The 20,379-nt window shown below is 43.3% G+C and overlaps 2 protein-coding genes across 2 annotated transcripts; both read left to right on the top strand.

Annotated features, from left to right (window-relative positions):
• The first annotated feature begins 236 nt into the window (after positions 1-236).
• LOC147631839 (putative pentatricopeptide repeat-containing protein At3g13770, mitochondrial) lies at positions 237-2,476 on the top strand. The gene is made up of 2 exons (XM_086808371.1): positions 237-588; positions 668-2,476. Exons 1-2 carry the CDS (start codon positions 511-513, stop codon positions 1,892-1,894), a joined length of 1,305 nt encoding a protein of 434 aa, XP_086664497.1. The 5' UTR covers positions 237-510; the 3' UTR covers positions 1,895-2,476.
• LOC147631840 (pentatricopeptide repeat-containing protein At5g16860-like) lies at positions 2,005-5,358 on the top strand. The gene is made up of 4 exons (XM_086807968.1): positions 2,005-2,425; positions 3,975-4,417; positions 4,526-4,672; positions 4,828-5,358. Exons 1-4 carry the CDS (start codon positions 2,005-2,007, stop codon positions 5,356-5,358), a joined length of 1,542 nt encoding a protein of 513 aa, XP_086664094.1.
• The last annotated feature ends 15,021 nt before the right edge of the window (positions 5,359-20,379 follow it).

A 20,379-nucleotide genomic window follows, 5' to 3' on the forward strand; every position in this document is an offset into this window, starting at 1 on the left:
GCTGATGAGGGGAGCGAATCGATGAATGGAAGGAGATGCGCAGACAGTTGCGGCGTTTAATTTTTTAAAAAACTATTAGCAAAGGTTATCCCAAGTAGCCCTTATTAATTAATCGAGTACCCCTTATTAATTAATCGATTTTGATTTTTAGGTCATTGTAGGCCCCTATTCACTCATATTCCAATATAAGATCACAAATTGGTACATAGGGCAATTGAAATATTATTTCAGGTGATTTGGTTGAGTTTTGTTTCTACAAGGGGTCCATGACTTGCTGCATGCTCTATGCTCTCCCTTCTGAAGGCGGTACGACCGCTCTGCGGAAGAGCGCGCAGTCAGTATAAATGACTTAATACTAATTATAACCATCTTAGTAAAGTTTAATGAATATATGCGTGGCACCGTCTCCCTCTCGCTTCTCTGTGTGGCAGGCCGATTTGCAAATTATGTACGTAACCATACGTGCCATTTTGGGTACATCCGTTGATGTTCAATACGTCCCCGTAGGACATGCAGACATCACGAGCACGGACGGAACGCTTGTGGTTGAATGATCCCTCGCACTGGTGGGACATCCGAAAGAGCAAAGTATGTGGTGGTTGTCTTGCCTTTCTTGCTTTAATCAAGTGATGATGCTCTCTTGAATGGCCAGATGTGCGTGTTACAGAAAAACCCAAGGGCCCCAGACAAGCTTACCCAGGAGTCGCTATGGATGGATGGCTGCTACAATCCAGGCTGGGCTAAGGATGGATGGCTGCTACAATCCAGGGAGGAAACGAAGAAGCATTGTGTTGTTGAAGGAATGCACAACGCACAAGAAGAAGAGGAAGAAGAAGTGAGGAACAATACTGGTGGTGGTTGGAGGATGCTTAGCTTAGAGGAGGCACTGCCTTCCTTGGAGTGCCTGGAGGAAGGGATGCTGCCCCATCTTTCCGTTGGCGACTTTGCACGCATCTTGCACAACTGCAGGAAGAAGAGAGACCTAGCATATGCATTCCGCTTGCATGCCTACATGTGCAAAAGCGGGCTGGAAGCTCACAGATCACTGGGGAACTACCTCGTCCCAATGTTGGTCGAGGTTGGAAGCATGCACGATGCCCATCAGGTTTTTGACACATTGGTGTATCGGAATGAGTGGTCCTGGAATTCCCTCATCACTGGTTATATCAAATGTGGGAAGCTAAGGCATACTCTTACCCTGTACCAAACAATGCAAAAGGATGATTCTGTAAATCCCACTCAGCAAACTTTTGTGGCCTTACTGAAGGCTTGTGCGAAGCTGAAAGATCTGGAAAGAGGCTTGGAAATACATGCCAAGGTTTCCAGAATCAGGTTGCTCAAAACAGACCTTTTTGTTGGCAGCACCTTGGTTGATATGTATGCTAAGTGTGGCTCGCTTGCTATAGCACAGAAAGTGTTTGACAAGCTTCCAATTCGAGATGTAGTCTCATGGACTGCATTAATTGCAGGGTACGCTGAACATGGGCATGGTGAGGAAGCACTCAAGTGCTTTGAACACATGAAACTTGAGGGTGTCTTTCCAAATGCTGTCACATTTGTTTGCAGCTTGAAAGCTTGTGTCAGTGTGCGAGCCACAGACAAGGGCCGCGAAATACATGCTCAGATAGAAAGACAAGGGCTGTTGGAAAGAGAACTTGCTGTTGGCAACACCTTGGTGGGTATGTATGCCAAATGTGGCTTGCTTGCCATGGCACAAGAAGTATTTGACAAGCTTCCAGCTCGAGATGTAGTTTCGTGGACGGCACTAATCGCAGGATATGCTGAACATGGGCATGGTGAGGAAGCACTCATGGTGAGGAAGCACTCAAGTGCTTTGAACAAATGCAACTCAAGGGTGTCTCCCCGAATGCTGTCACATTTGTTTGCAGCTTGAAAGCTTGTTGCAGCATAGGAGCCACAGACAAGGGCCGACAAATACATGCTGAGATTGAAAGAAAGGGGTTGTTGGAGACAGACCTTGTTGTTGGCAACACCTTGGTCGATATGTATGCCAAATGTGGCATGCTTGCCATTGCACAGGAAGTGTTCGACAAGCTTCAAGTTCGAGACCTAGTCTCTTGGACCGCACTAATGGCAGGATATGCTGAACATGGTCAAGGTGAGGAAGCACTCAAGTGTTTTCAACAGATGCAAGTTGAGGGTGTCTTTCCAGATGCTGTCACATTAGTTTGCAGTTTGAAAGTTTGTGGCAGAATAGGAGCTACAGACAAGGGCCAAGAAATACATGCTCAGATTGAAGGAATTGGGTTGCTCAAAGAAGATAATTTTGCTGGCAGCGCCTTGGTTGATATGTATGTCAAATTTGGCATGCTTGCCAAAGCACGACAAGTGTTTGACAAGCTACACGTTCGAGACGTAGTCTCATGGACCTCACTAACGGCAGGATATGCTGAACACGGGCATGGTGAGGAGGCACTCAAATGTTTTGATCAAATGCAACAAGAGGGTGTCTCTCCAGATATTTTCATGTTTCTTTGCTGCTTGAAAGCTTGTGGCAGCTTAGGCGCTACACACAGGGGCCACGAAATACATGCTGAGATCGAAAGAAAAGGGTTGTTGGAGACCATGTTGTTGGCAACACCTTGGTTGATATGTATGTCAAATGCGGCTCGCTTGCCATAGCAGCACATGTGTTTGACAAACTTCGAGTTAAAGACGTAGTCTCATGGAGTGCATTAATTGCAGGATATGCTGAACATGGGCATGGTGAGGAAGCACTTAAGTGTTTTGAACAGATGCAACTTGAAGGTGTCTCCCCGAATGCTGTCACGTTTGTTTGCAGCTTGAAAGCTTGTGGCAGCGTAAGAGCCACAGACAAGGGCCAAGAAATACATGCTGAGATTGAAAAAACAGGGTTGTTGGAAAGAGACCTTGTGGTTGGCACCGCCCTAGTTGATATGTATTCCAAATTTGGCTGGCTTGCTATAGCACAACAAGTGTTTGACAAGCTTCCAAATCGAGATGTAGTCTTGTGGACCATACTAATCGCAGGATATGCTGAGCATGGGCATGGTGAGGAAGCGCTCAAGTGTTTTGAACAGATGCAACAAGAGGGTGTCTCCCCAAATGCTGTCACGTTTGTTTGCAGCTTGAAAGCTTGTGGAATTTTACAAGCCATGGACAAGGGCTTAGAAATACATGCTGAGATTGAAAGAAAGGGGTTGTTAGAAAGAGACCAAGTTGTTGGCAACGCTTTGGTCGACATGTATGCTACATTTGGCTGGCTTGATAAAGCACATCAAGTTTTTGACAAACTTCCAGTTCAAGAAGTTGTCTCATGGAATTCCCTAATTGCAGGATATGCTGAACATGGGCATGGTGAGGAAGCACTCAAATGTTTTAAACAGATGCAACTTGAGAGTGTAGCCCCGAATGCTGTCACATTTGTTTGTAGTTTGAAAGCTTGTGGCAGCATAGGAGCCCTAGACAAGTTTGCAGCTTGAAAGCTTGTGGAAGCATAGGAGCCACAGATAAGGGCCAAGAAATACATGCTGAGATTAAAAGAAATGGGTTATTGGAGAGAGACCTTATTGTAGGGACCACTTTGGTTGATATGTATGCTAAGTGTGGCTTGTTTTCTAAAGCACAAGAGGTTTTTGACCAACTTTCAGTTCGAAACATTGTCTCGTGGAATTCACTAATTGCAAGACATGCTGAACATGGGCATGGTGAGGAAGCACTGAAGTGTTTTGAAGAGATGCAACTGGAGGGTGTCTCCCCGAATGCTATCACGCTCGTTTGCAGCTTGAAAGCTTGTGGCAGCATTGGAGCCACAGACAAGGGCCGAGAAATACATTCTCAGATTGAAAGAAAGGGGTTGTTGGAGACAGACCTTGTTGTTGGCAACACTTTGGTTGATATGTATGCCAAATGTGGCTCACTTGCCATTGCACAACAAGTGTTTGACAAGCTTCCAGCTCGAGATGTTGTCTCATGGACTACACTAATGGCAGGATATGCTGAATGTGGGCATGTTAAGGAAGCACTAAAGTGTTTTGAACAGATGCAACTTGAGGGTTTCTCTGCAAATGCAGTCACATATCTTTCCAGCTTGAAAGCTTGTGGTAGCATAGGAGCCACCAAGAAGGGTCGAGAAATGCATGCTGAGATTGAAAGGAAGGGTTTATTGGAAAGAGGCCTTGTTAGCAACACCTTGGTTGATATGTATGCCAAATGTGGCTATCTTGCCATAGCACAGAAAATGTTTGACGAGCTTCCAGTACAAGATGTTGTCTCTTGGACTGTACTAATTGCAGGATTCGCTAAACATGGGCAGGGTGAAGAAGCACTTAAGTGTTTTGAACAGATGCGACTCAAGGGTATCTCTCCAAATGCTGCCACGTTTATTGGCAGCTTGAAAGCTTGCGGCAGCATAGGAGCCTTAGAAAAGGGCCAAGCAATACATGCTGAGATTGAAAGAAAGGGGTTATTGGAAAGAGATGTTGTTGTTGGCACCACTTTGGTTGATATGTATGCTAAATGTGGCTTGCTTGTTAAAGCACAGCAAGTGTTTGAGAAACTTCCAGCTCGAGATGTTGTCTCATGGAATTCATTAATTGGGGGCTATGCTGAACATGGGCATGGTGAGGAAGCACTCAAGTGTTTTGAACGGATGCAACATGAGGGTGTCTCCCCAAGTGCTGTCACATTTGTTTGCATCTTGAAGGCTTGTGGCAGCATAGGAGCCATAGACAAAGGCCAGGAAATACATGCTGAGATTGAAAGAAAGGGGTTACTAGAAAGGGACCTTTTTGTTGGCAACACCGTGGTTGGTATGTCAAATGTGGCTTGCTTGGCATTGCACAGCAAGTGTTTGACAAGCTGTCAGTTCGAGATGTAGTCTCGTGGAATTCACTAATCACAGGATTTGCCCAGCTTGAAGAAAGTGAAAATGTCTTCCATGTCTTTGACAGAATGGTAGGAGAAGGTGTAAAACCAGATCGGGTCACCTTTGTTATTGTTCTAAATGCATGCAGTCGCACAGGTCTATTTAAGAAGAGCCAGATGTATTTTGAGGTCATGAGCAAAGACTTTGGCATCATTCCAAGTCTTGAGCACCACAATGGCATGGTTGATCTCCTTTGCCGTGCAGGCCAATTAGACGTCGCAGTAGCAATGATAAAGAAGTTGCCCTTCTCTCCTAATCTTGTGGTATGGCATGCTAACCTTATCTTCCTTATCGCCTCCGGATCATGCGCCGGCTCCTTCTACTTTGCACGTCTCCTTGCGTCTTCTCTGCAGCCTTCACCGCCAGCTGGCTCCTCCGTAACGACTCCTTCCTCCTCCTTTGCGCGCTCTGGAGCTCTTAGCTTCGGCCCAGGGATTTCACTGACGTAAACGAAAACCTGTGAACATGTTAATAACATATGTTAATAACACAAAAAATCTTGTGATCACATGTTATATTCACAAAGCTTTCACAAGGGCCTAAAAGAATTATCTTTGTCGGGCATAAAAAATCTTCTTAGGTGGCCACTGACCTGCTATTATGTGAAGATGGTAACATGAGAATATGTGAATAGCTTATTCCCATGTGTAGCCAAGCTTTTAAGGGGTTCTCAAATGGCAAGTGACTTGTTATTTTGTGAACGGTGACATGAGAACATGTGAATAACTGGTTCACATGTGTTATTATCACAAAAAATCTTGTGATCACGTGAATATTAAAATCCCTGCTTCGGCCTTCAGTAGCGGCCACCTACCCACCTGACCCCGCCAGCAGCCGAAGCGCCAGCCGCCTCTGCTTCGCCGGCCTCTCTTGCCTTCTGGACCCTCACAGCTGCAGTCGCCTGGGCCTTCGCCTTCGCAGCTGCCTCTCACCGGCCGCCACCTCACCGTCTCTTTCGGCCAGCCTTCGCTTTTTTTTTTCGGCCAGTTCACCAGCTTGGCACCGCCTTCTGCTTCGCTGCCTTCACAGCTGCACAACACTGCCGGACCTCTTTACGCCTCCTTGCAGTCCATCTTCCTTCGCCTCCCCACCTTCTCTTCGGCGGGCTCGGCAGGTCCTTCGCCAGCTGCTTCAGATGCCGCCTCACCTCCTTGCAGCCTCTCTTCCTTCCTCCTTGCCGCCGCCTAAGGTGCAGCCTTCAGCCACACAGCCTACGCCTTCTTCGGTCGCCTTCTACACGGCCTTCTCTCTTCTTCGTCTCCTTCCGCCACCGCCAGGAGCTCTAGCTCGGCTGCTTCGCCGGCCACCCCCTCTCCTCCGGCCACCTCCGCACCGGCCTGCACTCTTTCCACGCATCCGTCCTGCCTTCTTTTGCTTCACTACCCAGCAGCCTCGCTGTCTCCACCTTCGCTCTCAACGTTGCTCTTCTTAGCTGAGGCTCACTTTCGCCGGCCCAGCTGACTTCTCTTCGCAGCCTCCGCCTCCTCTTGCTCTCTACGTGGGCTACTACAACCTGCAGATAAAGAGAGCTAAGGTTCTGAATTAATAAAACTAAGGCTAGTGGCTATCTATAACAGGTTAGCTATTTATAGTGGCAGTTATCACTCTTCGCTATCGCCACCTTCCAGCCTTCGCAGCTCAACGACCACCTTCAAACTTGAAAGCCTATGGAGCTTGCATAAGCTATGGAAGAGCTTAGCAACGCACCCAATAGCATTCCGCAATGCTCCATGAGAGCTACAACCCGTCACAAATGCATGGTTTCTTTGTGTGTTTTAAAAAAAATATAACAAAAATAAAATTTGCGACCTTATCCGGCCCCTCCTTTGTCTTTGTAATCTACTTTTTTTCTCTTCTAATCTCTAGCTCCGAGATTCCACACTCATGCTAACCCTAAACCTAAAAACAAAAAGAAATAGTGGTAGTAATGCAAGCTTCTCAACCGGTTTTGAGCTCCCCGACAGTGGCGCCAATGGAGAGACGGAAACTCTCTCACTTGTAGCATGAGTAGTATGATCCGTGTGTAGCTCAATCCAATGGGATTTGCATCCCTTTCGGAGCTAGGGATTCAACCCGTACCGGTGCACAAAAGCTTATCCACAAATGGAGAGAATGCTATGAACACCACTACCTTGACATAGACTTAACACACACAAGCTCAATCTTGCCATTACTCATTCACTCATCATCCCACTCATTCATGCATCCAATACAAGAAGAAAGCTAAGCTAATGCATACACAAGCTCAAAGCATACTTCATTCTCAAGCTCTTACTTCCCTAGCATGCACACAAAGGAATATAAATGAGAAGAGAGCAAAACCTCATATCATTGCATGGAATTAGAAGAGCTTTGCTCATACAATAATGTAGATGGGGAGAGAGAAGAGCTTGCACCTCTATGAATAAGAGGGAGAGCTAGTCTCAAGAGAGCTCAAGCATAAGCTTAGCCCAATGTGTCCATAAGCTCTCAAATGAGCCACTTTTTATACTAAAACTCTTAAAACTCCCAAAACTTCCCATGTGGGATTATTCTCAAGCCCACTCCCACACTCATCTACAACTTGGAACTCTTTACAAGAGCCCTAAATAAGAATGTCAAGTCTCTTGTTTTCCTGCTTGCATCTTTTTGTTGCATCCTTGCATTGATCACCACTCGTCACGCAACACCCCCCTCCTTGGAAAAATTTCCCTTCTTGTTTTGTCAGTCTTTTTTCTCACCAAATGCAAAGATTCTTTTCTTCCCCAATCTCGATGATGCCTGGGCATGAGTCTTCTTTCCCTATCCTGAAGTTGCTTGGCTGCCCTGTTTGAACGTTGGATGTTCTTGGGGCTTTCCCATTACCTCCTCTTTGGGTCCTTCCTCCTTTTCCTTTTTAGCTTGTGCTTGGGCCTCCTCATTAAACTCCTCATTAAACAAGGCCATTAGGTATGGGCCAATCTTTGTTTTGGTTTTGTGCCTGGTTAGTTTCCAATTTGTTCATTCAAATTCTGGTACGTGACCTCTGTCCATGCCACTCTTATTCTGGCTTCAGCTGCCTTCATCATTCCAAAAGTTTTTTTGGACATACAGTATGGTTTATGTGTGATATTCATCATCTCCACCATAAAATGCATGTGCTTCTATTTGTCTTCATCTACCGTGTCGGTAATCTTGAATTCCTTGGCCCTACCCTCCAACGGGTCGAATCCCCTGCTCAAGTCCTCATTGTTCACCAGCTTGATCTTGACCTCCCCCTCGGCCAGCAAAATAAACACTTCAGCTACATCCGAGGGGTCAAAGAACTTCTACTCACCTGATGGTAGAGTGATGACATTTGACTTTTGAAGCTACTCCAACCGCTCCGTAGCTTTGAAGTTGTGTTGGAGATCCTCCCATGGTAGCTCCACAAATTGATTTAGTCCCCTTTTATCCAACCAGTCGGCATGCTTACTCAAATTCCACCATCCTGTAAGATGAAAGAGACCTAGGGTTAAGGGACATAAGGCAGGGGTGGTAGCAACGTTTATCATAGAGAATGATAGAAGCATAGCGTAGTAGAGAATTTTTGCATAATGACATGCAAACTAGGGCGTCGAGACAAAGAAAGTGATATGATTTCCAGCTGTTGTCGTGTGGTGCATGCCGCCCTTGGTATGAGCATGAGTGCCTCGTGATATCTCCATGATATTCTCAAATTCTTTTTAAAATCTTTCCATGAGTGCCCACTTCTTGAGATGCAAGGTCATTAATTGCCAAATTGAGTAGGGGTGACGATGATTTGACACATTTTCCCTTCCATCCATGTATCCTTTTTCAAGGCCGCAATCTTGATTTTTCCAGCACCTCCACGCTATTGCCCCAGCAGGCTGGCACCTTGTTCTCTGTGCACACTCCAATAATATTTACATGGGTAGTGCCTAATTTTAGATATTATTCTTTTCTATTTTCATACTCTCTAGAATCCTATCTGACTTCGACATCTTGATTCGGACACAAGTTTCTCCAAATCCAGACACATGTTTCTAGCATCCGTCCATAATAAGGCTTTAGCCTATATCCATTCACTAGTTTCCTTAGCCTTTCACCATCCAAACTTGCTAGCTCAAAGGTTCCTCTCCCCATTTTTCTAACAATTTTGTATGGGCCCATCTCATTTTTAGCTTTTTGGTGGGGTCCCATTCTTGAAAATAAGAAATTCATCTCCTTCTTCGAAGATCTTAAACTTTGTGTTGCTGTCCCACCTAGAGCTTTCTTCTCTTTTGTACAATTCTCACCATCCATGCACTATACAGTCTCCTTTCATCTAGCCGAAGGAGTTGGTCAATTCTGTGCAACTCTAACTCTTCCGAGGAGAGTCTCTGCCCAACAGCTATCTTGAGGCTCTGTGTGAGGAATTGCATGGGCACTACTGCTTCCAGTCCATACACCATGCTGAAAGGTGTAAGTCTCATTGCATTCTTGTAAGCTCTTCTCCATTCCCATAACGTTGAGTCCACCCTAGTGGATCCTGTTTTCATTCACCGTCTTGACTAGAATTCCCTTCAGGATTTTGTTGGTGGATTTCGCTTACCTTGTTGTTGCCTGCAGGCAGGTAGTAGACTATTGAGTACTTATGCATGATCATACGTGAGCTGACCTGCTACCACCATAAATGACTTGCTCTCTGGAGAGTCATCTTTTTCCTCTGATCTCTGGACATATACTCCAGAAAGGACAAGTCGGAGAGGAACTGTAGCATCTCATCATACTAGCTAGTTTTTCTACATCTATGATGAAGAGCTGAGCATTCCCAAAGTCATCTTCCACCCCTTCTAGATGTTATCTTGACTCCAGTATGGACATGAAATCTGCTACTACGTGCTTGTTTCCTGGGGTGTGCTTGATAGTGAACTCAAACTCTTGTAACAATAGCATTCATCTCACTAATGTTTCTGCTAGGTCTGCTTTGTTCACTAGGTACAAGAGTGCTTTGTGGTCCACATGAAATTCAAAACACATAGTGCCTAAATTTATTGATCGAGTAGGTCATCCCCAATGACTCCTTTTCCATGGTGGAGTAGTTCTATTCTGGCTTGGACAGTCTTTTGCTTGCATAGTAAACTGGTCGAAACCAGTCCTCTATGCGCCTCTTACATCAAAGAACTACCAATGGCAAAAGCAGAAGCACCAACAAATACATGGAACACCAGATCAAAGTTCACCTGTTGAAGAAGAGAGAGGAAGTTAAAGCAATTACAAGAAGCTGATGTAGCAACAAACAGCTCCATAGATCTCGCATCTCCAACAGTAAACAGGAGGCATGCCTGTAGGCAAGGCAGGAGGAGACTGATTCAGTAGCGAGACCCACACATAATACAAACAAAGCCTCAGCGTAATATGCAGAGAAACACCTACAAGAAAGCTTGCTACACACCTCATAGCTATCACCGAAGCTGAAAAGGGAGAAGAGAGACTTCTATCTAGTGACAACTATACTCACGACAGACAATATTTCTAGCGCTTCAACTGCAAGCAACACTACAAGAGCAAAGGAAGGCAAGAAGGCATAGGCACTATAGATCATAGTGCAGCAAGAACATTTGCATCTTAGTGGTCATATGTAGTGGGCACCTCTCATATCAAGGTGTTATTGAGATCTCTAAACGAGATAGGCGAGATGGAGCATGCTACCTTTACAGCAGCTAAAGGGTAGCAAAGCAAAGCTAGAAGATATGAAACATCAGTTGTATGAGGTATTTGTGGTGAACTTGCAACAAGCAAGCGATGGCGAGGGGGCAGTACTTAGAGAGAAGAAGAAGGGCCACGACCAGCATGGCAGATAAGAAGTTGATAAAATCTGTAAGGAAATTAATTAAAAAATTTAAGCTCCTAAGGTGATAAGAGATGTTCACACACATAAATTAAAATTCATGAAAATGGCCTTTTTAATTCAGGCATCACACAAATCATCATGGGATTTACAATATGTCATTGTAAGTGAGATATTCATCAACAAAATGTTTTCTACAAAAATATGTAATCTTTGTAAATGCTACCAATATGAGCAGGCAATTTCATGACCAAGAGTTGAAAAAAATGTAACCATTGATGAAACCCAACCAAATAAGCACACGTGGAGTAAGTGTGTGAGGGAAAAGAAAGAGCTCCTGAGAAAGACATTGGGAAGAGCCACTAAGCATCCACAAGCAAAAGGAATAAGCTAAAAGCCTCTGAGTCCAAGGTGGAGAACAAGCCAAAGAGCCCAATAAATGAAGGGTACCAATGGTGCTAGTGTAAAGAAATTCCATGGCTCCTAACTCCTGGTTGTAACTCCACTCTCCTGGTGTGTAAAGTGGTAAGAAAAAGCCAACATTGTAGCTCATAGAGAAACCTAGAAGGACCGCTTCAACCATATGAGTATGGAGTGTAGGTAAGGTCAATACATGTTAGGTGTAAGACCCTTATCACATTGAGGGTAGGTCTTGAGAAAAATAATGTGTGAGGTTGGAACATAAATAGAGCAAGGGGAGGAGCATACACATTAGAAAGAGAAATAGACTATGGATACATTGGCAAAGGTTGATTTGTTTGGTCATTTGTAAAAGGTGAAGTCAAAGTTCAAAATGGTATCACATGGAAAGTGCAAGGAGGCACATGTAGTGTGAGAATTTATGGACACTTGGCTGGCACTAGGGTAAACACATCTTGTGAGTTGGGAGCTCCATGAGAGCTATAAATAGATGTACTTGGATCAAGATAATGAGAAGAGATTATGGAGTTTATGAGTTTGTTTTGAGTTCATTGTCTTGATTATAGTAGTCCTCAATTAAGTATTAATTATATTCTTCTTTCCTATCATGGATTTGTTATTTTACCTTGATCCACCATATCTTGGCACTTGATCCACGTATTTCAATAGACCTTGGCTAGATCTACTGTCACTCCTTCTACAGATACAATGTGCCTTAGTAGGGATCCACTCGTGATAGCAAAGGTGCACTTGACTGGATTGAGGCTCAGTCTAGCTTCTTTGCACTTCTCCACTCACGTCATAAGGTGTGTTATGTGGTCTTCTTTCTTTCTGAACACATTGAAATAATCCATGAAGACCCTCATGAAGGTGGTTAAATATTCATGGAATATTTCTTGAACATGGCTGGAGCATTCTTCAACCCAAAAGTGATTACGTTGGAGGCGAAAGCCCCCCATTGTGTCACGAAGGCTGTTGTTTGCTTATCCTCTGGAGCCATCTACACCTATTTGTACCCATTGAACCCATCCAGGAAGGAGTATCTCTCATGAATAGCTCCCGCATCCAATAGAGAATCTATGAATATGGTAGCGGGAATGGATCTGATATGGTGGAGGAGTTTAGTTTGGGGTAGTCTCTATACAAACTCTGTGCTTCCCATTCTTCTTCGGGATAATGACTATGGATTATAGCCATTCTGCTCTATCCACTGGATAGATGAACCCCACCCTTAACAACTTATCAATTTCTTCTTTCACCTGTTTGGTATAGTTAGGGTTCATTCTATACTTCCTATACTACTTGATAGGAATTGCATCCTCCTTTAGGCTGATCTTGTGCTGGAAAAAGCTAGGATCAGTTCCTTTCATGTCTGAGTAGTTCCATGCAAAAAATGTCATTGTAGGATCTCAATAGCTCTAGGAGTCTCCCTTTGAATTCTTGATTCAGTTTTACACTGACTCTGACTATTTTGGGCTCCTGATCATCTCCCGGGTTTACTTCCTCAAGCTCATCTTCCTGAACTTTGGTGTTCTTCCTGCTCAGTTGTCCTTCCTCTTTATTGAGAGAAATCATGGCCTTTTCCTGCTTAGCCTTCCTGCTTAGCCTATATTTCTACTATACTATCCTGAGTGGCCTTCTCATCCTCCTATGTCCTTTCTTCATTCATGAGGATCTCAAGATCAATGACTAGGACTTCTGGATCATATCTCTGTTCAATCCGCTCAATGTCCACCTCAAAGAGTGATAGTAGATTTGGATTTTCTTTTGGGATCTGCTCTTCCTTGTCATCTTCTACCCCTTCTAGGTAGTTTAAGCCTTCTGTGTGCAACAGTCTACATGCCAGATTTAACTTGTCTTTTCTTGCGAAAGCGACCGAGATGCACACCTTCTTTTTTCCTCTCTAGATTGTGATTCTATTTGGCATTACAGATTGAAGCAGATTTTGAATGTAATTTACGAACTAGATTTAGCATTTGGTGCAATGTGATGTTTAGTTTCATCTTTTTGATGTCCTTCCACAGGTCATATTCCTTCATGGAGTTGCTCCTTTTCTCCTTGTCTCATAGTAGGAATACCTTGGTCTCTGTACTTCTTCATCTTTCTTATCCTCTAAAATAAAATCCACACATATCTGACTAATCCCCCTTTTCTGCTTACATACGAGTACTACCCTTTCTTCAAGAAATTGTTACAAGTTTGTTACAAAACAAGAAGGCTGAGTTTGTTGTATACGGCAGTCAGTCCATACGGCAATCTGGGGCGGCATAGCCAAATGAGCTCATTGTCTGCCAACACATGTATATCACTATGCATAATGATATACATCGATGCCATCATGTATATATGTGTTTGATACATCATCATGTGTATGAGTGTCAATACATCATCATCATCATAAGTTTCCATGTGAGGAGAAAAATGGGCCCCTCCTAAATGCAATGTGTAGATAGAAGAAATGTAGATGAGATGCTGTGAGAAGGATTCGAGGTGGTGGAAGGTGGCGTGTGGCAGCCATATGAAAAAACATGTGTAAAAAGGTGACTCATGGAAGATGAGCGGTGTAACAATCTAGAAGAATCAAAGGCGGCGATGCGAGTTCAAGAAGGACGATTAATTTCTTCGGTGGGACTCTTAGGGAGAAGGTATCATGCAACTACTAGAGAGAGAAGGTGAGTAGATTGCAATGGAGTGGACTCCTGCAGGTTGGTTTTATCTATGGAAGGTTGTAGACAGAAGGGCAGCACTGTGTGAGAAAGCCTATCTAGATCAAAGCAAAGGGAGGTAGAAGATCAGAGAATTGGCTAAGAGGTGTGTCTCTTAGATTCTCTATACAAAATCTCTCTTAGAGACTTGGCCCAGGTCAAAAATGATCGACAATAGTAGTAATTGTTGGGTATCTGTTGATGTTGTTATCTGAGAAGTTTCAAGTCATGGATGAAGATGATGTAGTGAAGAGTTCATACTGAGGTCTACTTGTGGGGAGGACCCCTGAAAGTTTTCTGTGTTTCTCTTCTTTTTTCTTGGAGCCCCAAAGAAGTTTTTTGATTTATCTGATGAAGATAGAAGATTGGATTGTATCTATTGTGAGTGATACAGAGAGTTTTGTTTGATGTTTTGTTATGGCTAAGGTGTTGTTTTCATAGAGTTCCTGAAGGTTGAATCTCTGTGTGAGACAGTTTGAGAACTAGGGAGCTGATTTTGAGTCAAAATTAGTTGAGAAGGTACAGAGTTAGTTATGTGTCACAACTGAACATCAATATCATCCGCGCTGAGAGTAGAAGGTTGGCTTTGTCTTGTCTGAGCTTGGGTGAAGTGTTTGTGAGTCACAACTGACTGTTTGAAGACTGCCAAATGTCAGTTGTCAGCAAGCAGAAAGGCTAGTGGGAATAAGGTATTTTGGTAGTAGCTATGAGTTAGTTGTTGCTGTCAGACAGAAGCTTTATTGTGGTGGATCTTGGTTTGGTTTAAGAGTTTTGAGGGTTTAGAGGAGTCTAGGGACACAATGAAAAGGAATTCTGACCCCGTTGGGTCTAATTGGTCAAGCACAATCAAATTTGGGTCAGAATAAGGTTAGCTATAGTTGGTTGTGAGTATTGAGGGTGATATCTCTTTGAGTCTAAAGATGCCTTAGAGTGAAGGAAGGTCAGAGGAAGTGTGTGTGGGGGTTTTGAATCCAGTTTAGTCTTTTGAGTCAATTTATTGTATTTCAGACAACCGAGTTTATCTTAGTTAGAGAAATCGGAAGGGAGTCAGGGATGTGTCAGAACAAAGGGAAATTGACTAGTTTAGAGATCTTCTGAGAGGTAAGATATTGAGGTGATTTGACATTGGAGGAGCATGGAGGACCTATTTTGGACTGGGGTGAGACATCAGGCTTTAGGAGGTAGAATTGGCAATTTGTGCGTTAGTAGCTGAAGAGGTTTCTGGTCAGTTGGGTGTCAGGTAAGGTCAGCAGAGGTTCTTAAGAGAAAGATAAGAGGTGCTGGAGGTCAGATTTGACCTAGGAGGACAGTTGGCAAAGGGGCAGCTAGACTAGATAGGGAGGTTGTGAGGGTGTTGAGAGGATTGTAGAAGTGTCTCGAGTAGTCAGCTAGAGGGTAGAGGACAGGAGTTGAGCTAACTGGTGCCTTGGAGGCAGGATTTGAGTGTCCCCTAGTTCTGTTCCTCTTACATTCTCTTCTTATGTGCCTATTGGTGGTGTATAGAGGCCATCACACCCAGCGACCACACATGTTTTTGGTGCCCCCAATGGGGATCATGAAGGCTCTGATCTAGGCAATCCATCTAAAGTTTGACTCAAGCCTTAGTGAGAATAGAAAATTTTTGGCATTTTCATGAGATGGACATGAGAATGTCAATGCATTTGTTCAATATATTGACAAGAGATGTAGCTCGGAGGATGATAGGAGGAAATCACTCTTCCTTACACATGGTTTGAAGGAGTATGCCCTCTTGTGGTGGAAAGACTTACATGATGCTGAGACCAAATGCAGCTGGAGGCTTCTATTCTCAGCTTTCATATGTAGGTTTAAAGTTAGTGATGATCAATATGCAACATGGTTGGATGTGGAAGACTTGATCCACGACGATAATGAACCTGTCAAATGACTTTCTAATTAGATTTGAGGAGCTTTGGTTTGATTATATTTATTTCTTTGATGAGATAGATCACGTGCACTTTCTTTGATGAGATAGATCATGTGCATGAGATGCTTCAACTAGTCAGCTTCATTCAAAGCTTGAATGACAAGTTGCAAGATAGGGTGTTGCATCAACAATGCCATATGTAAGTGGACGCAGTACATCATGCATGTTACCAAGAGTAAGAAATCTTGAAGAGGAAGAAGCATGCTAGAAGACACAGCCTAAATATGAAAGAAGAAGGGGTTTTTTTGGAGCAAAAGCAGGTGATTGAGGAAAAAGGAGTAGGTGTGGTTGATGATCTTGGAGTGTGTTGGTCTACATATCCAACAAAAGATGGCGCATTAGTAGTCACAAATGCTTCAAATGCATGCATTGTGTATGAAGATATGTTTGATGGTGGATTGCATGGTTTACTTGATGATTGAATATGGAGATGCTTTTACTTGATGAATATGGAGATGTTGAGGTTGCATACAAGGAGTTAAATGAGTTTCAGGTTGCTATTGAGTGTAAAGACTTGGATATGTTTCTAGTTGAGGCATTGCAAGACTTGGTAGTGTATGAAAGTAAGAGGAAGACACCTCCATATGATAATACCTAGGGATATGATGTGGTAGATTCTAATGATGATGGCAACCTATTGGATGACGTTTTAGATGACCTTTTGGTTTTAGATGCTCATAGGAAAGAGTGTGCTAGCTGTGAGGCTTGTGATTATGGAGAGGCTATTTTCCATGCTTTGGCTCAAATTCACACTTTTTCTCTATCAAAATTGCCTTTCTATGTTGACATAGGGGTTGATGATGTTAGCACGGACCATCAGTCATATGTGCGTGAATACATGGATGGAGGTGTGGATAGTGATGTGGGTGTTCCGTTAGATGACGCCTTGGAGGGTGTATTTGTTTTGTTTAAGGGACATGTGGGTCTAGATGATGGTGAGCAGGCTAATGCTGCCCAGATGGGTATTGAAGAGTGTGTTGGGGATGAAGAGCTTCTAGATTCTTTGAGCGGATTATGGGAGGAGGAGATTGAGGATGCTGACTTGGAGATGCAACAGGTTGTTGACTTGCGGTGTTTGGAGGATAATGTACAAGTTGTTACAGGGATGCTTTTTTGTAATGATGAGGATGCATTGGGGAAAAGTAATGAAGATCTAATGGAAGTACAAAGAATGGAAAAGTGTTCTAAGTCAAATAAAGAACTCAAAATTGACAAGGATGAGGAGCCAAGAAGGGAACTGGACAGTAAATAAAATGCTAAAATACCAAAGTGTGCATGAATCAAGGCTAGCAATGCACAAAACGCACATCGCGTGTGAACAAACCCAAACATAAATTGTTTGAATAAAACCCACAATGTGCAAGGACATATGAACAAGTGCTAATGATGTGCTAATGCATGTGACACACCTTAAAACCATCATTACGTGTAAACAAGATGTGCGGTCAATATAGATCACCCCAAACATGCCTCTATGTGTGAACTACCCCTAGTGTAAATGGGCTGGCTAAAAAGGAAAAACGAAACATATTGCTTCCCTTTTTTTCCATTCTCACATTGGTAGCTAGAAATGGAAGCAATGGAGTCTCTCTCCTCCACTGCACACATTGGCAAGCCAAAAACACTGAAGCTCAAGGATGATGTGTGAATTGTTGGCTACTAAGTGGCACTATTTGTTGTTTAAAAATATGTATTGTGCCTGTGCGGCAACGCTGTTTATTGTTGTTCTTTTAAAAAAACTATGTGCTGCTACAAGAGCTTTGATAGCTCCAAAAACTCCCATTTTCTCTATTGATCTTGCTACACTGACCTACACATTAGCTCCAGCACTATTGGCCTTGTTACTATCTAAAAGTTGATTAAGAGAAAAATATGGCGTTTGCTAATCTCTACGCTGTGTAGGTTGGCTCTAGCCCTACTACTCTATGCAACGCTTCCTAATTTGCGCTGTGTAGGTTGGCTCCAATGCTACTCCTCTACAACGTTTATTGATCTACACTGTGTAGGTTGGCTCCAACATTGTTGCTCTATGATGTTTGCTGAAATACATTGTGTAGGTTTTCTCCCTTGTTTTCTTCGTAGATAAGCCCATTGGTAAGCTTCACACCCCCTCTACGAGCAAGCTTGTGAATGGTGGCCCCCTAGTTTCTTTGTAGATGAGCCCACTAATATGCTTTACACTTCCTTTGTGAGCAAGCCTATGAATGGCTGGCTTGGTGATGCCTTGAATGTTGTCGCATCACACATATGCTCCTCTGCGAGCAAGCCTCCGAATGGTGGGCTTGGTGATGTCTCTTGGCTCCCCCCTTGTTGAGCCCCTTGCCTCCAACTAATGGGACACAAAATTTAAAGATTGATAGAGTGATATTCTCTTCAAATGTCTAATGTCTCTTGGCTCCCCTCTTGTTGAGCCCCTTGCCTCCAACTAATGGGACACCAAAATTAAAGATTGATAGAGTGATATACTCTTCAGATCTCTATTTGTTAAGATTCATGGATCAAACTCCCTGATGACTGCCGTCGTGATGCCAGATGGTGAGGCAGATGTCCCTGCTCCTCCAGAACCCCAATAAGTCTGAGCCATGGCTCTCTGCTCTGGAGTCATGGACGAGAAAAAACCATATAACTGGTCGGGACTCATGCCCTGAGGTGTAGGGTTAAATGAGAAATTAGGACTGTAGGCGGCGGTGAGTCATCATCCATGGCCTGTTGGACAAAAAACCATATGACAAACTTGTGCGAAATGAAAATTACATGATGAAAGAACCATATGACAAACATTAACAATGATAAACAACAATGGTAAACCATATCACTTTGCACCTGCAGTCTATGTGTTGGGTCATAGAATTGAGATCGTCCCTCCCCACCTTCTACTAATAAACGTCAAGTAGTGCAAGCACTAGTGATTATGACGGTAAACATTAACAATGGTAAACAATGAAAGGACCATATGACAAACATTAACTTCCCTAAACAACAATAGTAAGCCATATCACTTTGCACCTTCAATGTCATAAAATCATCAAATATGTCATAACTATTTGCATAATCATTAAGATACATCATTTTAAAAATCATTATCTATTCTATCATCCTCATTAAGATCAGTAGCCCCAAAGAGATCTATTTCTATGTACATTTCAGCATCCTCATCATTAAAAGTCCCTTGATGAGGCTGTCCTCATCATCTATGTCTTCTTCCTCAACAGGTTTTCCAGCTTCATTGGTTTGCACCTCTTCTTCCTCAATAGATTTCCCAGCTTCATTGGTTTGCACCTCTTCATTTGGATCTTGCTCTAGTTGCTCCTCTTCATTTGCTTGCTCCTCTTCATTGTTGATATCGGCTTATTCTTGTTGCTCCCCACCACCCTATGAATCCACATCACCCTGTTGTAGCTCTAATTCTTCACAAATTTGCTTACTGCGGGGGGCGACTTGAACCACAAATAGCCAGCGTGGATCTTTTGGATCCGCTTTAAAGACAACCTGCTCACAATGCTCTGGGCGCACACAAAAGTATCTCCTTGTACTTTCCTGGAACTATTGATGAGAGCAACAAATGACCTTTCTTTATTGCTAACCATGGCGGAAGATTATAATTCACAAGGCAAACAGGCCATGTGCTCCATGAAGAGCTCCGTAAACCAAAAGGGTTTACACCATCCATTGCTAGGCCAAGACGGAGGTTACGAGGATCTTCCCTAAAAGCCGGCCATTTCTCTTCAATGTGTCTCCATGCGGGTGAATCAACAGGCACACGCATCACTTCATCTGTGGATTGAGTTGTGGCATGCCATGTCATCAAGCTTGCTCACCTGAACATGCTTTTTATTCTTGGGATGATTGGAAAGTGCCTAAGAACCTTTACTGGGACAGCTTCCCCGTGAGCATCTTCTCTATATCTGTTAGAGCCCCAATGGGGACATTTTTGCAAATGCTCGTATTCATAGCGGAAGAGAATACAATCATTGCGACAAGCATGAATATTATTGTAATCCATGCCTATGGATTTCAATAACTTCTTGGCATCTGCACGAGATGGAGGCATCTCGTTGCCGTATGACAATATCTTGTCTTTCAAAAACCTACAAGTATGGCAATATCTGATCGTTACTATTAAGATTTAGTCAAATACAAGTTGAAATTTTATCATTCCAACATTAGGTGTAATCTCCATAAATCACTTACTTGAAGAGTTCAGTGACACTTGTATTAGACCATCCAAAAATTGACTGTAAATTTAGCATTGTAAGAGATGCACGCAATACTGATATCTTGGCACAATTGTATAGTGGAAGGCGTGCAAGTTTACACAGTTGCTCGAGAAAGGCATCCAACATTTCCTCCATTGGACCTTCTTTCATTCCCTCGGGTGCTGTTAATTGAGCTCCATCTGTCACTCCCTCCTTCGATATTCTCATCCTTTGTTGGGGACAAGAATTCATAGGTGCAATGTTATCAAGATGTGGTTGCACACTTGCTTGGTTGTACGATTGAAACCGTAAATTTTGTAAGCGCTCCATTGGAAACATGCCAGCGTCATGAATATGCTAGTTGCAAATCCTTCGTTTAACACACTATTCTCTCTTCAAGATTGAGAGGCTCC

This window comes from Cibotium barometz, chromosome 14 (genome assembly GCF_041138505.1).
Source record: "Cibotium barometz isolate CiBa-2024 chromosome 14, ASM4113850v1, whole genome shotgun sequence".
NCBI lineage: Eukaryota > Viridiplantae > Streptophyta > Polypodiopsida > Cyatheales > Cibotiaceae > Cibotium > Cibotium barometz.

Bases quoted from the DNA above. Each gene is read 5' to 3' on its own strand.
- LOC147631839 (XM_086808371.1), top strand. From the start codon at position 511: ATGCAGACATCACGAGCACGGACGGAACGCTTGTGGTTGAATGATCCC. The intron at 589-667 runs GTATGTGGTGGT...TGCGTGTTACAG, and splicing joins GGGACATCCGAAAGAGCAAA to AAAAACCCAAGGGCCCCAGA.
- LOC147631840 (XM_086807968.1), top strand. From the start codon at position 2,005: ATGTATGCCAAATGTGGCATGCTTGCCATTGCACAGGAAGTGTTCGAC. The intron at 2,426-3,974 runs GTGAGGAGGCAC...CACTAATGGCAG, and splicing joins ATATGCTGAACACGGGCATG to GATATGCTGAATGTGGGCAT. The intron at 4,673-4,827 runs GTTTGCATCTTG...GGCATTGCACAG, and splicing joins CCCCAAGTGCTGTCACATTT to CAAGTGTTTGACAAGCTGTC.